This window comes from Pipistrellus kuhlii, unplaced genomic scaffold (assembly GCF_014108245.1).
Source record: "Pipistrellus kuhlii isolate mPipKuh1 unplaced genomic scaffold, mPipKuh1.p scaffold_m20_p_2, whole genome shotgun sequence".
NCBI lineage: Eukaryota > Metazoa > Chordata > Mammalia > Chiroptera > Vespertilionidae > Pipistrellus > Pipistrellus kuhlii.
In genome coordinates, this window is record NW_023425515.1 from 178,787,471 (window position 1) to 178,807,921 (window position 20,451).

The 20,451-nt window shown below is 50.0% G+C and overlaps 2 protein-coding genes across 31 annotated transcripts in view; one reads left to right on the forward strand and one right to left on the reverse strand.

Moving 5' to 3' along the window:
- TMEM200B (transmembrane protein 200B) lies at window positions 1-3,522 on the forward strand. Its single transcript, XM_036447596.2, has 2 exons — window positions 1-107; window positions 1,718-3,522. The coding sequence occupies exon 2, from the start codon at window positions 1,738-1,740 to the stop codon at window positions 2,659-2,661; it is 924 nt and encodes a 307-aa protein (XP_036303489.1). The 5' UTR covers window positions 1-107; window positions 1,718-1,737; the 3' UTR covers window positions 2,662-3,522.
- Window positions 3,523-5,338: 1,816 nt separating this feature from the next.
- The window catches only part of EPB41 (erythrocyte membrane protein band 4.1), a 151,721-nt gene continuing 136,608 nt past the window's right edge, over window positions 5,339-20,451 (reverse strand). For 16 of the 30 annotated variants that reach the window (XM_036447578.2, XM_045584945.1, XM_036447570.2 and 13 more), the window contains 6 exons: window positions 14,664-15,101; window positions 13,320-13,448; window positions 10,179-10,280; window positions 8,929-9,009; window positions 6,066-6,170; window positions 5,339-5,381 (listed from right to left, as the gene is read on the reverse strand). In XM_036447578.2, coding sequence (XP_036303471.1) covers window positions 6,072-6,170; window positions 8,929-9,009; window positions 10,179-10,280; window positions 13,320-13,448; window positions 14,664-15,101 — 849 coding nt within the window. In that variant the 3' untranslated portion in view covers window positions 5,339-5,381; window positions 6,066-6,071. Of the gene's footprint in view, window positions 5,382-6,065; window positions 6,171-8,928; window positions 9,010-10,178; window positions 10,281-13,319; window positions 13,449-14,126; window positions 14,208-14,663; window positions 15,102-20,451 lie in introns of those variants that run through there. The other 14 variants (XM_036447589.2, XM_036447585.2, XM_036447586.2 and 11 more) reach the window with 5 other exon arrangements.

The window sequence follows — 20,451 nt, forward strand, 5'->3', positions numbered from 1 at the left end:
GCGGGGCGGGGCCCACATTCGGGGAGACGCGGCAGTGCCCGGGCCCGGCGCGCGGACTGGGACCCGGACCGGACCGGACCGGACCCACGCCGGCGCGGCGGCGCCAGGTGAGCAGAACCAGGGTCCAGGGTTCGTCCCCCACTTTCCCCAACTTTCCGTGGGGCCCGCGCTCCGGAGGCCCGGGGGGGGGGGGGCGGAGTGTGGGCGGAGGCGGAGCGGGATGCGGAGCCGCGAACTTCCCGCCCCGGACCTTCCCGCGTCCGCGTCCCGGCCTCTGAGCTCCCCGCGCGACCCGCCCCCGAGCCCCGGCCCGGGCCCTGGGTGCCCCGTCTCCCTGGCCCTCCGGTCCCCCGCGGGCGCGGAGGGACCCTCCCGAGTTGGGTGCACTGGGCGGGGGCGCTCGGGCTGAGAGGGCCTCCGGCTCCTGCACCAGCGGGGCCGGCTGAGCGGGGCCGGGCCTGGAGCCCGGGCGGCGTGGCCGGTCCCCTCGGCCCAGTTGCTTCTGTGAGAACCGCGCTGCGGACGCGCACAGCTGCCCTCGGTGCCGCCCGGACTTGAGTTCCGCTTTCGGGGGCGGGATGGGCGTCCCGCTCGGAGCTTGGGGTGCGGATGGGGAGCGGGCGGGGTGGCCGGCCTCCTCCCCGGGGCCTCGGGGCGGGTTAGAGACCAGATCGGGGCTGTGAGGACGCCCCACCGGACCGCGAGGTCCCACCCTCCCCTCCTGCGGTCCCGGGGCGCCCGGGCGGGGTCCCCCTTTCTTCCCTCCCGTGGGGGCCATGCCACACGCAGCCCGCGGCTCCTGCCCCTCCAGCCCGGATCCAGCCCCCGGGCCGGGCCAGCAGCGGGAGGGGCTCAGCCGGCGGCCGGACCCGGGGCGGCCCGAGGCGCCGGGGCGGCGCTGCACCGTCCGTCCGGGACGCGGGCCACGGAGCCTCGGGCGGAGGAGGCGGAAAGGAGGCCAGGCGGCGGGAAAGGGGGTGAATCATCCGGAGGAGCCCGAATTGGAAACGCTGCAGCCTGGGACCCGGAGGGAGCCCCGGCCCAGGGAGCCCCGGACCGAGCCGAGCCCGGCCCGCAGCCCCTGCCTCCCGGCCCGCAGCCCGGCCGCGGGGGAGGGCGGCCTCTGCGCGGACCCGGAGATGCCGGGCCGGCAGCGCCGGTGGAGGGGAGGGCGGTCCTCCCGAGTCCCGCTCCAGTCTCTGCTGCTGCAGCGCCCAGGCTGGCCGCGGCCCGGGGCGTGAGGGGAGGCAGGAGGAGCTGGAATCGGCGCCCCCTCCCTGGGCTGCGGTCTGCGGAGCGCAGTGTGGGGAAGCGGGGCCCGCGGCCCCGGGCGGCGCCCCCCGCCCCCGCCTTACTCCGGAGCAGCCACGTGCGGGGCTGAGGTCCTGGAGACGCCGCGGCCGGGTTGCCACCCTCCCGAGCCGGGCCCGCAGGCGGGCGGAGAGGGGTCGGCGGGCGGCCAGCGCCCCGCGGCCGAGGATGCGCCGTGGAGCCGCCGGCGCCCCCTCCCTGCGCTCCGCCCGCAGGCGCGGCCAGCTCGGGCTTCTGCCGCGGCCCTGGCTCCGGCTCCGCTGCGGAAACCAGAGTGGGGGCGGCTCCCCGCGGGCAGCCCGGGGGAGGCCGCAGGGATCTCCACGCGTCCCGGGAGAGGCAGCCCGGCCTTCCCTCCTGGATCGGTGTCCCCGACTCAGCCCCTGCCTCCCGCTTCTCTCCGCAGAGCGCCCCGACGACGGCGGGATGACGGCCGGGAGCCCCGGAGACCGCGGGGAGGCGCGGAGGAGCCCCGAGGGCCGCGTCTCCCGCCTGGGCCGCCGGCTGGGCCGCCGCCGGCGCCCGCGCTCCCCTCCGGAGCCGCTGCGGGTGCGGGCGCGGCTGCGGCTGCGCTCGCCGTCGGGGGCGTTCGCGGCGCTGGGCGCGCTCGTGGTGCTGGTGGGCATGGGCGTCGCGGTGGCCGGCTACTGGCCGCACCGCGCCGGCGCCCCGGGGCCCCGAGCTGCCAACGCCAGCGCGCCCCCCGCGAGCGAGCTGCGGCGCGAGGGCCGCGGGGCCGGCCGCGCGCACGGCCCCCACGAGCGCATGCGGCTGCTCGGGCCGGTGGTCATGGGCGTCGGCCTGTTCGTGTTCATCTGCGCCAACACGCTGCTCTACGAGAACCGCGACCTGGAGACGAAGCGGCTCCGCCAGGACGCGCTGCGGGCCCAGGCGCTCCGGCCCCCCGACGGCCCCGGCTGGGACTGCGCCCTACTTCCCAGCCCCGGGCCCAGGACCCCCGGAGCCAGAGGCTGTGTGGAACCGGAGAGCTGGGACTTGTCCCCGCGCCGGGGCACCTCACCTGTCCCCTCGGTGCGGAGTCTGCGCTCAGAACCTGCGAATCCTCGCCTGGGGTTGCCTGCCCTGCTTCACAGTTACCCGCTGAAGGGCCCGGGGCTGCCCCGACCTTGGGGTCCGCGGACCCAGACCGGCCACGTGATTATCACCGTGCAGCCCTCGGGCTCCGGCATCGAACACTCCAAGTCTCTGGATCTGGGCCTCGGAGAGCTCCTGCTTGGGGCACCCGCGGCTCGGGACGGTGCGCACCGAAGCTGGCCCCGGCTGGACCGCCTCAGTCTGGAGGGGTACACCAAGCTGGGAGGCGGAGGGGGCTTTGGGGCTCCGGTTTGAGGAGTAGCATGGACCAGAGTCAAAGGACCAGGAGTCCCGACGTCTATTGATGCTTGTCACATCCCAGCCTGGGGCATGGATGCTCTGGCCCAGCAGCTGCTAAGGCATCCTGACTTGCATGTGGGCAGAGAAATGCCAACTGCACAGGGTTCGATAAGCTGGAAAGTGTTTTAATGTGAACTTGAGACCAGCATGACTCGGCCTCAGGAATTCCTTTAGCCTCCAAAGTGGCCTTAGCCCTGAACAGGTACCCGAGGAGGCTGGGAGTCCAGGCCAGGGCGACTGGGAGATGCACCTGGTGTCTTGGCAAACCCCAGTGGTGGGCAGGAACCCCTAAGACGTGGAGGTAGGTAGCGATGTTACAGGCTGGGACAGGGACCCTCCAGGGTGGCACTGGTGATGGGGTTTGGGCCTCCAGGAAGAGGGGCAATGGGGCACAGTGTGACCCGTCACTGCCATCTGGGATGGGGACTGAGCCTTTCACTCCCACCACCTCAATCCCTTTCTTCCCTCAGCCTCGCAGGGTACATCCTACTAGGGCTACAGACTGCCAGTGCCTCATGCTGAGGGGCCCTCCCAAGCAGGCCTGAGAAGCCCCTTCTCTCCTTGGCCTGGTCTATGCTGCAAAATCTCCCTTCACTGGGCAAAAGGCATTTGCCAATTCTCAGAAACCTTTTTATATAATATTGAAGCTGCGTTTTGGTCCAACGTGGGTAACTTACTTTTTAGCCAGAGGGGAAGATTACTTTAAAAATTGATCAGTCCTCACAAATTCAGTCCTTTTTTTTTAAGTTTATTGAAAAATGCAGTACAAGAAGCAAGACCAAACACGTCTAAACACTACAGCCACTTCTCTTACTACAAAAGGCCAAAACAGCAGACTTAATTATTGCCTATTTAACCTAAGGATTTTGCCAATTTGATTCTGCTGCCATAGTTCCTATTTTGTCAAGAAATGTAAACAACTACTTGATATGATTCATAATTTTTAAAAATTTTACAAAGCTCCTTCATGTTTGTCACCAAAATAGTACATTTGAGAGAGGTTTGTAAAACCATCAACCTGGGCTGAGGTCCTGGCAGGCGGTTCCCAGGAGCATCCCTCGTGTTGATAAGGCCAAAGCCGCGGCTCGTTCTCGGCGCCGAGGGGACCCCTGTCCCCCCACCCTCGGCTGCCCTGCTGCGCACACAGGGGTGGGGGTGGGGCTGGGGCTGGGGCTGGGAAGGGAGAGGAAGATGCCCTGAATGCCAGGCTCTGTGGCCCTCAGCTTATAAATGCAGGTCCAGGGTGGGGGGTGGCAGAGACCTCGGGTGGCTTGGAGAAAGTCTTTTATTTCTCAGTGAAATAAAAATAAAGTTGCAGTGAGAGCTGTTGCTGTGATGTGTCTGAGTCACTTTAGGGAAACTGCCAAGTCCCTCTCCTCTCCGCTTCCTACCTGGACAGAGCCTGCTTTTCTTCATGCGCACACACACGCACACACACACAACTGCAGGAAGAAAAAATCCAAACGATTGCCAAACCTCAAGGTCTGTCCGCAGAGAGGGAGGAGGGGGGGGGGGCTTGGAGGACACCCCTCTTGCTAGCTTGTCGCCATTGTGGCTTCCCAGTGCTGGGAGGCGGTACAGATCTGCTCGTTCACACCAGGGAGCAGCAAGAAGTGTGCTGAGCGGGTGACAGAGCCGGGGGAAGGGGGCCCCTGACGCGAGGTCCTGTGCTCGGAGAGCTGCCTCCTGGTGGGGGTGGTCACCCGGAAATGCTTAGTGGGACCTGACCGAGGTGAACCCCACATTCCCCCGGGTGCAGAGCACATTCCCAGAACTAGAAAACCTTTCAAAAACCTCATTCATTTTCTTTGCCCAAATCACCACTGGAAATGTGCCGTCAGTGCTTTTGGCCCGAAGTGCCTGTTTTCCTGTGAGTTTTGCTCTCCTGAGATGGGGTGGGGGAGGGCTCAGCAGAGCCAGTGCTTCTGGTGAGGTAAAAGGGGTTGGAGGGCAGGAAGGTGAAGGCCACGGATCTGTTAAAACATTCACAGTATCAGATAGAGCTGAGCAACTTCTTACATCTTTGATCTAAGAATCTCCAAAAAGCAAGGCCAGGAGGGAGGAAGGAAAAGCAACACCACATTCTTAGCAGAGGTCTCTGCCCCCCCCCCCCCCCCCCCCCCCCCCCGCCCTCCACAGAGCTACAGGGACCCTCTCCCAGGCTGATGAGGGCAGCGCCCTGGCCAACATTCTTGTAAAGTCACATCCTTGGCTCTGAGGAAGGGCTGGTTTTTAAAGTTCTGTCACCCAAAGGGTATAAAACGGGAGGGCGGGCAGCCCCATGCAGTGGCAGCCCCACGCAGTGGACAGAGTCCTTGGAGGCTTTCCAGCAGAAACCTGTGGACCCTGCCAGCATCCAGGTTGGAAATAAGTGGGGAGAGGCTGGGTTGAAGGGGTTACAAACCACCCCATAAAAACCAAAAATCTCTTTAAAAAGAGTTCGCAGAGTGAAAAGTTGAACAGTTCTAGTATCACAATATAGAAAAAGGTATTCAAAAGGTCAGTGATGTCTAAAGACTGTTGGTATAAACTCCAAATAGAAAATGAAATTAATTTTCTGGTGGTTTAGAACCTTCAAAGTCTGAAATCTGACTATTGCAGGTTAGCTTCTTTATCATTTCTCTGGTTTTTCTCTTGGATGGGAGACGGGCAGGGAGTCGGGGGGTAAGTGATTCCTAGAGGAAAGAAAAGCAAAGTTGATCAATCCTGCAGGGAGACTCACCCAGTCCCATCACCACGTTCTTGTGGCCACAGTAATAATCGAGGCCTGAGCGGTTTGACAGGACCCAGTCCTGACTGGCGATGGATAGCATCTTCAAGCCATTTGTAAATTGCTTTTAGGCATGCATTTATCTGGATCCCCGTCTCTCAAAAAACAGCTACCCTGCTTCCAACTCTCCAGTCTGCTGCGAGCCCATCAGTCATTTCTTCCCTGGCCCCACCCCTCCGTTGCCAGGCAGCCTGGCCCTGCCTTGCTTGGTTTTGTTCTTTGGCTCGTCTCTGTGAGAGCAGAGAGCAGAGCAGCAGAGAGGAGAAAGGGGAGGTGCGCAAAGTGGAGAGGCAGGAGGCTGCCTGAAGGCTCAGGAGGTGGGTGGGGTTTGCTCCCACATTTGGGGTACCTCCTCCAGCCCATCACTGAGGCACCGCTAAGGGCGGGAGGACACAGACCCAGCTGCTTTAGTTGGAGCCGAATACGTAATAACCTCCTGTGTCGCCCTCACCAACCCCTCCTCTGCCTTCACTGTGCCAAGCTCTGGGGTGGATGCCTCTGGGGGGATGGCTCCCAGCGTGGCCAGTGGTCTGGCAGTGCTCCGAGGCTGGGAGAGGGAGCCCCTCGCCATAGCGAGAACAGCGCCCACCTGAGCTCATTCCTCAGAGATTTCCGTCTCCTGATGGACGACCACCTTGGTCACGGACATGTCTGGGTGCTGCTCCTTGGCCTCCTTGATGGCCTGCACAAGGACCTGTGGAGGACAGAGAGGACAGCGTCAGGCAGGAAGCAGCTTGGCTGGTGAGATGGGGTCACAGGACAGCCTCTTCCTGGCAAATTCAATCCTGTCTGCAGCACCAGGCAGCATTCAGGATAAGCCAAGCTGATAATGACCTTCCTTCTCCACTCTCCTGCACAGGGAGGCTCCCGGACTAAAGGCACAAAAGCGGGAAGGTCAGAGCATCTTTAAGGAATCCAGAGGGACTTCAGGGGGGAAGGCTGCACCTGCTGGGTGGGTCTGGGAGGATCCACTCAGAAGTGAGTCTAAAGGACAAAGGAAAATCTGTGTTCAGGTAGCTGGGAAGTTCCGAACAGGAGGGGAATGAAGACGCTGCTGCCAAAAGGAAGAGGCGGCTTTGGCTGAAGCAGGGAGAGGAGAGGAAGAGCGGCTTCCATGCCATGCACTAGCCCCACAGGACTTATTATAGTTAATCTCCCAACAACCCAGAGCACGGGCGGAATCACTGTTTCCCTTTTATACACAAGGAGCTGAGGGTCAGGGGGGAAGGTGCCTAATGTTTCACAGCAAGTAACGCAACAGGCGTTTTAACTCCAGTCCATTGGACTCTCCTCTTTCCCACAGCGTTTCAGATGGGGGCTGTTTTAGCACCTGGAGGGGTTTTGCTCATTTCAGTAAACTAGAGGGAGCAGAGGGAAAGAAGAGCAATGAAGCCACTACTCTCTTTGGGCTGCAAGTGTCTGAGCCTTTAGCTTTTCTCAGACAAGTGCCCTTCCCCCCCATTAAAAAGGACTCTAGCTAGATCTATCTGACCAGCTGACCGAGGCTCTTAAGAACCCTCTCTAAGCCTGCCTGGTGTAGCTCAGTGGCTGGCCATCGACCCATGAACCAAGAGGTCCCAGGTTTGATTTCTGGTCAGGGCGCACACCGGGGTTGCGGGCTCAATCCCCAGGAGGGATTGTGCAGGAGGCAGCTGATGGACATTTCTCTCATGCATTGATGTTCCCCTCTCTCTCTCCCTCTCCCTTCTTCTCTGTCTAAAAATCAATTTTATATATATATATACATATATATAATTTTTATTTTATTTTTTAAAGAACCATCTCTAAGCCTTGGCTGGTGTGGCTCTGTTGGATGAGCATCATTGATGCACCAAAAGGTTGCCAGTTTTATTCCCAGTCAGAGCACATGTCTGGGGTTGTAGGGGGCTTGTGGGAGGCAGGCAATTGGTGTTTCTCTCTCAATTGATGTTTCTCTCTCTCCCTCCCCCACCCCCCCTAAAAATAAATAAATATATTTTTAAAAGAACCATCTCTAAGAAGGAGGAACAGGGGAAGAAGGTCTCCTTTTTTTGGTCAATCCTCACCCTCCTTGACCTCTTCTTGCTCAACTCGTCTGCTCGTGCTTCAAGGCCCAGCCCAGCCCTCTCTTTGGTTTCTCTGGCCTTCACCTCCCTCCCTACGAAAGCCTGCATCACACACCTTCTCCCGAACGGGCCTCCTTAATGTGCTCTCCACCATCCATCCAGGGCCCTCAGTACCCGGAGAACGTGGCACCCTGCGCATCTCTCTGAGCTACCAGGTGAGCCTGCCCCTTTGTCATAACAGCCCTGAAGAACCCTCCGATTCTCTTCATTCTACAGACAGAGGAGCTACATCTCAGAGACTAACATCATCTGCTCAAGGACGTACACCCATGCGCTATGGAGTCAGGATTCACGCAGGTCTGTCTCACTCTGAACTCCACGCACTTTCTCTGCTCGCCACTCTTGCTGTCCAGCACAGACTGAGCGAGCAGAGTGAGGGCCCAGATCCCATGAGACTGAGGAGGGGGTGCAGCTGTGATGCAGCAGGAGCCGCTGAGCTGGGGCAGACAGGCTGCAAGGCCTCTTGCCCAGCATTCGTAGCTGTCTCAAGCCTGCTTCCCAGGGAACAGCCAGCACTCCGCTCAGGTTTTCTTCATTTTTTAAGGCACTCAGCGTATTAGCAGAGAGGCCACAGCATCACTGCTCCAACGCTCCTGTCAGTGATTCCAGAAGCATCTGCATGCAGTGTCTTCCACCCCCTCTTCTCTGCAGCATTAGTTCTAACCTCACTGGCAGAGAATTGGGAACATTATTCCTGACCTTATTATTTGCTAATTGCTTGTAGCACACAATTAGCACCTAATTAACATAAAAACATAGAATTTAGTTCTCAGAAAGGCCCAGAAATTATCTAGATCAACGTACTTTTTTTAGGAGAAGGAAAAAAATCAGAGGTAAAGTGATTCGCTCAAGGTCACACAGTAAGTCAGGGATAGATCTAGGGCAGAAATTGCATCCCATCTATGCCCCCCTAGTTGCCTCCTCAGCTATGACAGCCCTGAGGGTAGAGGTCATACCTTCCTTTTGTTTTGCTATCACCTGCTGTCCCTAGCACACCATGTGACACATGCTATATCTCACTTCAGTCTTACAACGTTGGCAGAAGGTACTAAAATGCCCATCTTATGAGGAGGCAGAAGCCTAAGGAGTGGAGAGCTAAGATTTGGTAAACTCAGCTGTTTGGAGTCTAAAGTCCATTTCTTCCTATTACACTTCCTTGCTTCCTCAGTCTACGGCCCCCACCCACAAGCCTCTGTGATCCAGTCCCTTTGTCCTTCTTCTTGCGGAAGAGCGACAGTAGCTGAGGGAGTGAAGCTGGCAGGTGAAGCTGGCAGATGTGTCTTTTGCATCCATCAGGCTTCCTGCCCAGGACCCCTCCCATGCCCAGCGTCTCCTCCACGTTCCCACCTGATCATGGTCAATATCGCCATCTCCTGTGATCACAATTCTCTTTTCAATCCGGGTCTCAGATATCCCACCTTTGACAGTCTGAAACCAAAGGGAGGAGATCATATGAGAAAGAAAGAAAAGAAAACAGCAAGAGATTATTGTGAAAGCTCCACTCTAAATTTTAATCTGCTGCTAGGTGCTGGATAGAATAGCTCCTCACCTACTTGTCCAAATCTTGGCTGAACCTGCTAAATGAATACACTTCTATCCCCTTGGATTGCTAAAATCTTCATTAAGTTAAACAGAAAGTCAGAATTCTCTAGTTGTTCATTTCCCCCTTTTTATTTCTCATAAATACCACAGAAATTCAGTGAGTAAGCAAAATAGATGTATTTTGTTTCTTCATTACTGTATATTTTATTTGACTATTTTCAGGAGGAAAAAAAAAAATCAGAAGAGCTACCAAGTGAGCCTGCCCCTTCTGCTCACTTGGCAGAAGACTGACCAAAAGTCTCACACAAACTGAACTTGGGTTCTTTCCTTTAAAGCATTTTCATATTATTGATGTCAAGAGGGCCTCAAATAATCCCCTCAGCGTGGCTTGGCTTCCCGACTTGACACGTGAAGAAAACCAAGGACAAGGTATGCTAAGTAATGGCTTGCAGGCAGAGCTTGGTCAGAAATCTGGATTTCCTACTTGTAAGAAAATGCACTTTCTTCCAGTGCTACAGCAAACATGGGCTGCCCCCTACTTCCTGAGGGCAGTTCCAATGTTAGATGTGTTGTCCCTCTTGCCTCCATAAGCACTACTGCACTAGGTAATTATTCCAATATTTCAGCATCCAAACTCTAGTTCGCATGGCCCTGATCCTGGACATGACATAAAAATTCTTTGTTGAACCCTGAGTTCTGATTTTTTGGCTTGGAAGATATGTTTGCATTATAATACCAACAAACTTGCCCTTAAACTGACTTATTAAACTTATCTCCACCACCAGATAAGAGACTCACTAATGGGAGAGCCGTGCAAAGAGAACAACCACATGTGACGCTATGAGACTGCTAAGGAGGTGGGGTGCTCTCAGGGTCTTTCTAGGTTTATTCCTGGGAGAAGCAGCAGGTTCTTCCCACCTGGGACACTTGGCAGAGTTTGGCTCAAAGGGGATGGAGCAGAAAACCCTGGTTTATGGACCAGGTCCTTTCTGCAGAGAGGCAGCAAGCTTGCTACACCACGGGATTCCAGGAGGAAGTGCTGGCTGGTCTGTTACCTTGGTAATCTGAGTTGTGGTAGTGCTGCTGGTGGTCTCAGAGGTGATGGTCTGAGCTGTCAGCAAGACTCCTGGGTCCAAGTCCCCATTGCTCTCATCAGTCTACAGAGGAGAAGGAAGCACAACCCATCATTATCCCTCAAAGGAAGCCTTGTGGGCAAATGTTGCAGGATGCAGTTGTGCTCTTCAGCTGTCCATGCTAAATCAACCCCCCCCCGATCCCTTTATAGTGATCGCTTAATAAATCAAATTTTTAAAAATACCCTGGCAACATGGCTCCCTCTAAAAAAGTTGAAGGGGCCCAGTTTCCCTTAGCATTGGGTCTAAGAGGAGGCAGAGTATATCCGTAGGTTCAACAAGAGTGACAATAACTACACACCATGACTATCTTTTCTAATGCTCACACAGCCCTATGAACAATTCAAAGGGCTGAGGTGTATACTCCCAGGTAAGAAAACTCAGGCTCAGAGAGGGAGTGATTTGCCCCCAAACTCAAAACTAGTGAGTGGCAGTAGTCCTCTCTACAAATCTGAGGCTCCTTATACATAGCATCCAAAACAGGACAGGTGTAAGCTCTTGGTTGCTAAGGCCTGGGTAGGTTCTGAATCATAGGGGGAGCTTTCCAGAAGCCTGGGAAAGGCCAAGGATTCTCAGGCTATCTTCTTTGAAGATGGAGATGGGAACAAATGAGGTAGGAAATGTCCATTTAAGGCAAAGTGTAAGGAGATGTAGATAATATCTCAAAGACATTTATGACAACTCTATTATTGAAATGGATTCTCCTTATTATAGGAGGGATTTAAAAGTATTCAGGCCCTGGCCGGATAACTCAGTTGGTTAGAGCGTCATTCCAATATGCCGAATTTTTAGTCTTCTGGTCAGGGCACATAAAAGAAGTAACCAATGAATGCATAAATAAGTGGAACAACACATCAATGTTGTTCTTTCTCTCCCTCCCTCCATCTCTCTCTAAATTTAAAATTAAAAAAAAGGAGAAACCAAGATGGCAGCATAGGTAAACACCTAAATTGCTGCCTTGCACAGCAATTTCAAAACTACAACTAAAAGACAAAACGAACAACATCCAGAACCACAGGAAAGCTGGCTGAGTTGAAATCCTACAAGTGGAAGGAAAGAGAAAAGCACATTAAGACTCAGAGGAGCTGCAAAAGGCTGAGGTACAGAGCTGCGTGGATGCGTGGAGAGGACTGATGGCTGAGTGCATGGCTGGCTTTCTCAAGTGGGAGGGAGATGGAAGCTCCTGACTGCGCTGAACTCCAGTTCCAGGTGAGAATCTGGGAATCCAGACAAATATGGGGAGAAACTGGACTGTCTGGCAGCGGGTGAAACTCAAGGGCGGCTTCCCCTCAGAGGTGCTTGCAGCAATTACTGAGGGACAGTGAGACCCAGGGGCCTCATAGGGCAGGGCTGACGGGCAGCCAAGGTTGTCTGCTCCACCCTGAGACTCCACCCCATCCAAGCTGAGCAAGCACAGAGGCTTTTGCAATTTTGCAAGTCTTGTCTCATAAGAGTGTCTCCAGCCCAGAAGTTCTCCCAGAGTAGACACAGCTGATCCTCACAGCCAATTGGTCTGGAGGTCAATTCCTCCCTGTGATACCAACAACAGTCAAGACTTAACTACAACAAGACTGTGCACACAGTCCACAAAGGGGTGCACCAAGAGTGTACACTTCAGGTAACTGGAGAAGCTGAGCCACTGGGCCTATAGGACACCTAGCACACAAAGCTACTCTACCAACTCAGGGAAGCAGCGAAAATGTGGAGACAAAGAAATAGATCACAAATGAAAGAAATGGAGGAAAGCAAATGACTGGATATAGAGTTCAAAACCATGGCTATAAGGTTTTTCAAGAATTTCATAGAAAAGGCCGATAAATTTAGCAAGACCCTTGAGGATATGAAAAAGGACCAACTAGAAATTAAGTATACACTGACTGAAATAAAAAATATTATACAGAGACCTAACAGCAGACTAGAGAACTGCAAGAATCAAGTCAAAGATTTAAAATACAAAGAAGCAAAAAAACACTCAACCCAAAAGCAAAAAGAAAAAAGAATCCAAAAATATGAAGATAGTGTAAGGAGCCTCTGGGACAACCTCAAGAGTACCAACATCTGAATTATGAGGGTGCCAGAAGGAGAGAGAGAGCAAGATACTGAAAACCTATTTGAAGAAATAATGACAGAAAACTTCCCCCACCTGGTGAAAGAAATAGACTTACAAGCCCAGGAAGAACACAGAACCCCAAACAAAAGGAATCCAAAGAGGACCACACCAAGACACATCATAATTAAAATGCCAAGAGCAAAAGACAAAGAGAGAATATTAAAAGCAGCAAGTGAAAAACAACTAGTTACCTACAAGTGAGCACCCATATGATTATCAGCTGATTTCTTAACAGAAACTATGCAGGCCAGATGGGAGTGGCAAGAAATAGTCAAAGTGATGAATAGTAAGAACCTACAACCAAGATTACTCTACACAGCAAATCTATCATTCAGAATTGAAGGTCAGATAAAGAGCTTCACAGATAAGAAAAAGTTAAAGGAGTTCATCACCACCAAACCAGGATTATATGAAATGCTGAAAGTTATTCTTTAAAAAGAGGAAAAAGAAAAAGGTAAAGATAAAAATTATGAACAGTAAATACATATCTATCAACAAGTGAATCTAAAAGTCAAGTGAATTAAAAATTTGAGGAACAGAATAAACTGGTGAATATAATAGAACCAGGGGCATAGAATGGGAGGGAAATTGATAATTCTCAGGGGGAAAGGGATGTCTTTAAGGGAGGTACAGGAAGAGACTGGACAAAAATCATACACTTATGGATAAAGATGGGGGCGGGGGGGTAAGGGCAAAGGGTGGGGTGGGGGCTAGGTGGAGGGGAGCTATAGGGGGGGGGAAAAGGAGAAACAATTGTAATAATCTGAACAATAAAGATTAAATTTAAAAAAAAAAGTATGTCGGTTCATTCTTAGATCAGTGATCTCTTCTAAAAAGATCGGCCCCAGGAAAGCCTAGTGTTAACTGGAGTAAATAATTAGAAACCATGTGAACAAAGGTTATTTATTGCTCTTACTCCAGCCTTTGATCTGAGACATTAAACCATGTCCTACCTGAGCAGCCTCGTAGGTGATGGTCTTGGTCTCAGTGTGGACAATAGGGACGTCTTTGGTTGGGATCTCACTTTTCACAGCATTGGCTGTGTCTGAGAGGGTGACGGTCTGAGTCTTCACCAGGGGAGGCTGTGAAGCAGTAAAGACACAGTTACCGGAACCTTCTGAAGGCTGTGGAGAATTAATCTTCTGACATTGATCTGATCAAAGTGATAGCTCTAATCAAGCAAAAGGCTAGCTCAAACTCTGCCCAAGACTTGGACACTACTCCAAAGTAGCTCTGACAATGTGTCAAATCATGAGGGATATTAAAGAACAGCATTACTGCAATCACTTTCATATGCTTAATGGAAAGCTATAAGATCAGGCAATTACAGCTGGTGATATAAAACACTTCAGACTGACCTTCAGAATTTGAAAATAAAACTATTTGCCAAATAGCAGTCACTTTTGTTGTCCTTGTGACCACACCATTAAAAAAAAAAAAAAAATCAGCCACATTTCCTCCACCATTCAAGTGGTACATGAAATAGCAGTGGCACTGCAATGCATTACCCTGGAATTCATTAACTTCTTTCAAATCAATGTCAGACATTCACTTTGAAGTGATTGAGAAAAAACAATATTTGGAAAACTGGAAAGAAAATAATCACTTAAACCACCACCTGGTGATTAATCTCAGAATTTCAGAAGAATGAACATTAATGGAATATCAAAGGCTTCTTGTCCATCAGTTCACCTGCCCCCAAGACTAGAAGTCACCCTACAACTACCATTTGATTGTGATACAGCTATGCGGCCACGCACTTTAGCATAGGAGATTAGTGCCTATGATCATGGAAGCCCCTGTGAGTGGGGTCAGTGGGAGTGGTGGGCTGGACAGGGTGGCTGTAATACATAAATGAATTTTGGGAGCCTGAAATCTCATAATAAAATCAGTTACCCCTTCTAATTAGGAGTATTTGAATTTTTTGAGCATGGTCTCAGAACACTGTTGGCTCCTCATCATATAAGTTTCGGAAATTCATCTCTTTACATCGCCCACACTTGAGCAAGGAAAAGAGAAACACACACCAGCTTCATAAAGGCAAACAGCTGGAGTTTACCCTCAAGAGCCTTGTTAAAGCATTTCATGGAGTTAATTCCTCTGACTAAATTTCTTTATAGTCATCAAGGGCTTCAATTTTATTCTGTGATTTTGAGAAAAGCAGACAGACTACTACCTTCATCACCATCACCATCACCATCACCATCACCACCACCACCTCCACCTCCTCTACAGAACAGATTCTGGCCCTCTCCCAAAGTGAATCACTAGACCTGCATCATTAAGTCAGTTACTACCTGGAAACTTCGAATGAGGGTGGGGAACTGGTTACCCACACAAGAGTCAGGAAATGATCCATTTTGCTTTCCAAGTGGCTCTCCTGGTGTAACATGTTCTTCACTACTCTCTGCCTTGTTTTCACCAAGTTGCAGCTGAGAGGAAGCTGATGATACTGAGAATGTTACGGCACTGGCCTGTTCCTCCACTGCTATACTTTCCCCACTCGGGTCCTTAATCTCAAGATGGCCAGCAGCCCCCTGCTCCTTCTCTTCTGTTTCCTTGCTGCTTATGGAGAGGGAGCCAAAGTCAAAGCTTTGTGGAGACTCCGCGGGGGTGGTCATTTGGCTCTTACTAGGAATTACTGAGAGCTTGGGGCCCTGCCATTCAGAGTCAGGGTTGGTAGATGGCCCCTTTGTCACGGCAGCCACCTCCTCTGTGCGAATGCCATTTATATTCTACAAATGAATGAACACATACAAAAGCAAGAAGATTAGGAATAAATGGAGACTAAACACTGAGAATCAACAATGATTTTTAAGAGGCCTTAAAAATATTAATATCAATACTAATATAAACTAATAATCTTAGCTCATGAGGTAGTCAAAGGAAGAATTAAGCAGCTTAAGCAGTTCCAGCCATATTTTGGTTATGTTTCTAGAACTCTGTTAATCTGAGAAGTAATTTCGATGTCCCTTGCCCTGTACCAAGCACTTTGTATTATTTTGGTCTTCCCTGTATAACATACTCTCGTACTTAAAGGAGTTACTTTGCTATTCCTAAACACCCAACTCATTACTAGTCACAGGGAATAATGCAACTTAAGGGTCAATCAAAACATATTATTGGGGAGCCTGATCAAGTTGAAAAATGGTTCATATCTCCAAGCCATATGTATCATCATACTAGCATCTAAGGCAGAAGCTGAAATCTAGACTTCCGTTGGCAGCAATATAAAAGTTGAGTTCATCTGGCACAGGCTTAATCCAATTATTGCCAGGAATTCAATGTAATATCAAAAGTAGTGAAACATTTCTTTGTAAACAAAATAAACGTGACCCAGCAGCTGAGGTCATTTCTTCACAGATGAATGACTAACATCTGCAACCCCTAAGGGAAATGAATCCTGGAAACACAGAGTTCCCTCAGAGGCTAAACACCGCACATCACAGGAAAACAGATCTAAAATAAGTACTTTCAAGAGAATGTGGATGAGAAGAAAATGCCACAGTAGACAGACCTATTCCTAAAGTTTAAAGAAAGGCGCTGAAGGTGGAAGAGAAGGAGTTCACACTAGGAAGAAAAGAACGAACAACCTAGCAGAAGCCAAATGTCATGGGAAGTAACATATTCAAGTACTCAACAGAAAGCTGTAAATATGCCATTTGGGCCTCAAAATCTAGTAAGGGCAATTTACCATATTACATACCACATAGGAACTGAATCACAGACAGGCTCTCTTAAGGAGGTGTTTTTGAACTACATGACATATGCTTGGACCAGCTTACACATTTTAGTACCCACCTCACTGTTGCTCCTTTACTTGTAAACCAGCCTACACTGTGATATTGTGATGAACATAAACCAGCACTCTGTTAAGGCAAGAAAAGAGACAGTGTACCAAGAACTTCGAGGCTACTTTTCTTCTAAGCCATCTTTTTTTTTTCTTTTTTTTAAAATGGATTTCAGATAGTGAGAGGGAGAAAAAGATAGAAACATCAATGATGAGAGAGAATCATTGATCAACTGCCTCCTGCATGACCCCGACTGGGGATTGAGCCTGCAACCTGGGCTTGTACCCTTGACCAGAATCGAACCTGGACCCTTCAGTCTGCAGGCCGAAGCTCTATCCACTGAGCCAAACCAGCCAGGGCTCTTCTAAGCCATCTTGGAACAGGAACATCACAATTTCAGTTAGGCAGGTCCTTCACTGACATTATAAATTGACTAAGGACATTAAAAAATGGAATTGAGCCCTAGCTGGTTTGGCTCAGTGGATAGAGTGCCGGCCTGTGGACTGAAGGGTCCCGGGTTCATTTCCCCGTCATGGGCACATGCCTGGGTTGCAGGCTGGATCCCTAGTAGCGGGTGTGCAGGAGGCAGCTGGTCCATGATGCTCTCTCATCATGGATGTTTCTCCCTCTCTCTCTCCCTTTCTCTCTCTCAAATCAATAAAAAAAATATTTTAAAAAAATGGAATTGAGAAATGACCATGGAAATTATCTCTGTCAGCAGATATAACAAATACATAAAATATCTTGCTAAGGGTATATGATTGCAACATACTCAAAATGAGGATAATTATTAATTTGACTTAGAGGTTTCTGAGGATCAAATACAATAATCTAAATGAAAGCACTTTGTAAAATCTAAAGTATCATATAGATTCACTTAATTCAATCAACATTATCTGAGCACTTATAATATGTAGGGCCTGGGGACACCAGAATGAATTTGTAATATTATAAACAAACAAGAGGACTCGTGCATTTGTGCATGAGAAGAAAATGCCACAATAGACAGACCTATTTCTAAAGTTTTTTTGTGGCACCAGTGTGGTCCCTCGGCCTGGCCTGTGCTCTTACAATCTGGGACCCCTTGGGGGATGCCAAAGAGCCGGTTTTGGCCAGGCTGAGGGACCCCACCAATGCACAAATCCATGCACTGGGCCTCTAAAATGCATATAAGATCTTTGGTTGGAGAAACCAAGATGGCAGCATAGGGTAGACATCTAAATGCAGCCTACCACAACAAATTTGAATTTAGAACTGGAAAACGGGAAACATCGCCCTGAAGCAATGGATGGCTGGCTGAGAGGAGGCTGTATCACTGGGAAGAAGAGAGAAGGCACGCTGAACCTCAGGAACTGTGAAGGTGCGGTGAACAGCGCGTGCGAAAAGGCAGCCACCCCACTTCGCTGCTGCCTTGTTTGGGGAGAGCAGAGAAGGCGGGCCGAGTTTACTACTGGCTTACTCCCTGCGCTCAGAGAGGGCAGACAGCTAACTCTCGGCTGGCTTTCTTGTTCGGAAAGAAAACAGAACCACCCTATTGCTCTGATAGACAGCCCCAGTCAGGGAGAGGCCAGACTGTCAGGCAGTGGGCAGAAATCTCTTGGAGGTGTATGAAGCCAGTGGCCATTACTGTGGGACTCAGAAACCAGACCCTCGTAGGAAGAAGCTGACCAAAGTTTGTCTGCACCACCCCCAGACTCCGCCCCAACCAAGCCGAGTACAGAAGCCCTTCCAGTGGCCAGCTTTCTTGTTCTTCGTGAATAGGACTCTCCTAGGGAGGGACAGACAGGAATCCAAAGCTTGTCTGTGCTTATACCAAAGAGGCGCGCGTGCCTGCAACCAATTGTGCGGGATTCACCAAGGCTTGTCTGTGCCATCCCGAGACTCCACCCCATCCAAGCGGAATACAGAAACCCTCCTAGCTGAGACACTTCTGATTCTCATAGCCAATTGGCTTGGAGATCAACGCTTCCCAATGATACCAACAACAAGCAAGGCTTAACAACAAGACTGCACACACAGCCCACAAAGGGCTACACCAAGACTGTCCATTCAGGTAACTGGGAGGCTGACCCCTTGAACACCTTAGAACCCTACCAACTCAGGGAAGCTGTGAAAATGCCGAGACAAGGAAACAGATCACAAACAAAAGAAATGGAGGACAAGAAGCGACTGGATATAGAGTTCAAAACCACGGTTATAAGGTTTTTCAAGAATTTCCTAGAAAAGGTCGATAAAATAAACGAGACCTATGAGGATATGAAAAGTCGTCAACTAGAAATAATAAGGGATCAACTAGAAATAAAGAACACATTGTCTGAAATAAAAAATATTATACAGAGTCCTAAAAACAGAATGGAAGATCGCAAGAATCAAGTCAAAGATTTGGAACACAAAGAGCCAGAGGACACTCCTCCACAGAAGCAAGAAGATAAGAGAATCCAGAAAGTTGAAGGTAGTGTAAGAAACCTCTGGGACAATTTCAAATGAACCAACATCAGAATTATGAGGGTCCCAGAAGAAGAGAGCGCGCAAGATACCAAAAGAATACCGGAAGAAATAGTGACAGAAAACTTCCCCCACCTGGTGAAAGAAATAGACTTACAAGTCCAGGAAGCGCACAGAACCCCAAACAAAAGGAATCTAAAGAGGACCACACCAAGACACATCATAATTAAAATTCCAAGAGCAAAAGACAAAGAGAGAATATTAAAAGCAGCAATAGCAAAGCAGGTAGTTACCTATAAAGGAGCACCCATACAATTGTCAGAAGATTCCTCAAAAGAAATCATGCAGGCCAGACGGGAATGGCAAGAAATATTCAAGGTGATGAATAGCAAGAATTTACAGCCAAAAATACTCTACCCAGCAAAGCTATCACTCAGAATCGAAGGCCAGATACAGAGCTTCACTAATAAAAAAAAGCTAAAGGAGTTCATCACCACCAAACCAGAATTATATGAATTGCTGAAGGGGGTTCTTTAGGAAGTGGAAGAAGATAAAGATAAAAATTATGATCAACAAATACGTAACTATCAACAAGTGAAACTAAAAGCCAAGGGAATTAAAAAACCTGATGATCAATATTAACTGGTGAATATAATAGAATCAGGTATGGAAGGGGAGTGGACTGACGATTCTTGGAGAAAAGGGGAGAGGGGGGTGCAGGAAGAGACTGAACAAAAACTGTGCACCTATGGATGAGGACAATGGGGAGTGGGGAAAGGGCAGAGGGTAGGGTGGGAACCTGGTGGAGGGGTGCAATTGGGGGGGGGGGGAAGAGGAACAATTGTAATAATATAAACAATAAAGATTTTTTAAAAAAATCTTTGGTTAATCTCTTCCCTCCCTTCCCCCAGCTCCCTTCCCTCTGAGATTCATCAGTCTGTTCCGTTCCATGCTTCCATGTCGGTGGTTTCCACTCCTGCACTGAGCTTCTGCCCCCTGGTTGTCAGAGTGAATCATAGTTACTGGCCAGTCTGCTGGTCGCTTAGGCTTTTATATCTATGGACTAAGGTCTGATGCACAAAATTCGTGCATGAGCCCTGACCCCAGCCCCCACTCACCGCCACTCTGACCAGGGGTCTCTGCTAACTCTGGCTTGGCCCCTGCCTGCTGTGGCTTTGTCTGGAAGGATGACCAGTCTAATTAGCATATTACACTTTTATTATTATAGATTGTACACTTTTATTATTATAGATTGTATTTTCTAAGGCACTTATCTTACCATTTCTTTTGAGTTACACAAGCTTATATAGAGAAAAAACAAAACAAACAAAAAAACACAGATTAGCTGATAATAAACCAATAGACTTTCTCAAATTACTACATGCTAGCTCTGTGAATGGCACATCCAAACCTATTCACAATGGAGAGGAACTTCATGGCTTTTCCATACACACACACACACATTTACAATTGAGAAGGCTAATTAATAACCAGGAAAATACCTAACATAATCAGTCAAGTAAGAGACAATTTTATGTCAGTCTACTCAAGTGATAAGTGGTGGTCTGTCATCCAGAAGCCATTTGTGAATTAAACATTGTGTCCAGCATCTCCTGGCCCAATGTTGCCTACTGCTGAATAAAATAGATCAATACATTTTTTTCAAAGTGTAGACAAGGGTAAAAGCTGTAGCCACAGTAATATCAATTCAACAAATATTTACTGATCACCTAATATGTGTTAGTCATTGGAAGGAAAGGAAAACTGATAGCAGCTGAGCTAAATTGCCACTTACAGCATTCTCATATAAGGTCATATCCACCTCTCCAGTTGGCTTGGTTGTCCAGAT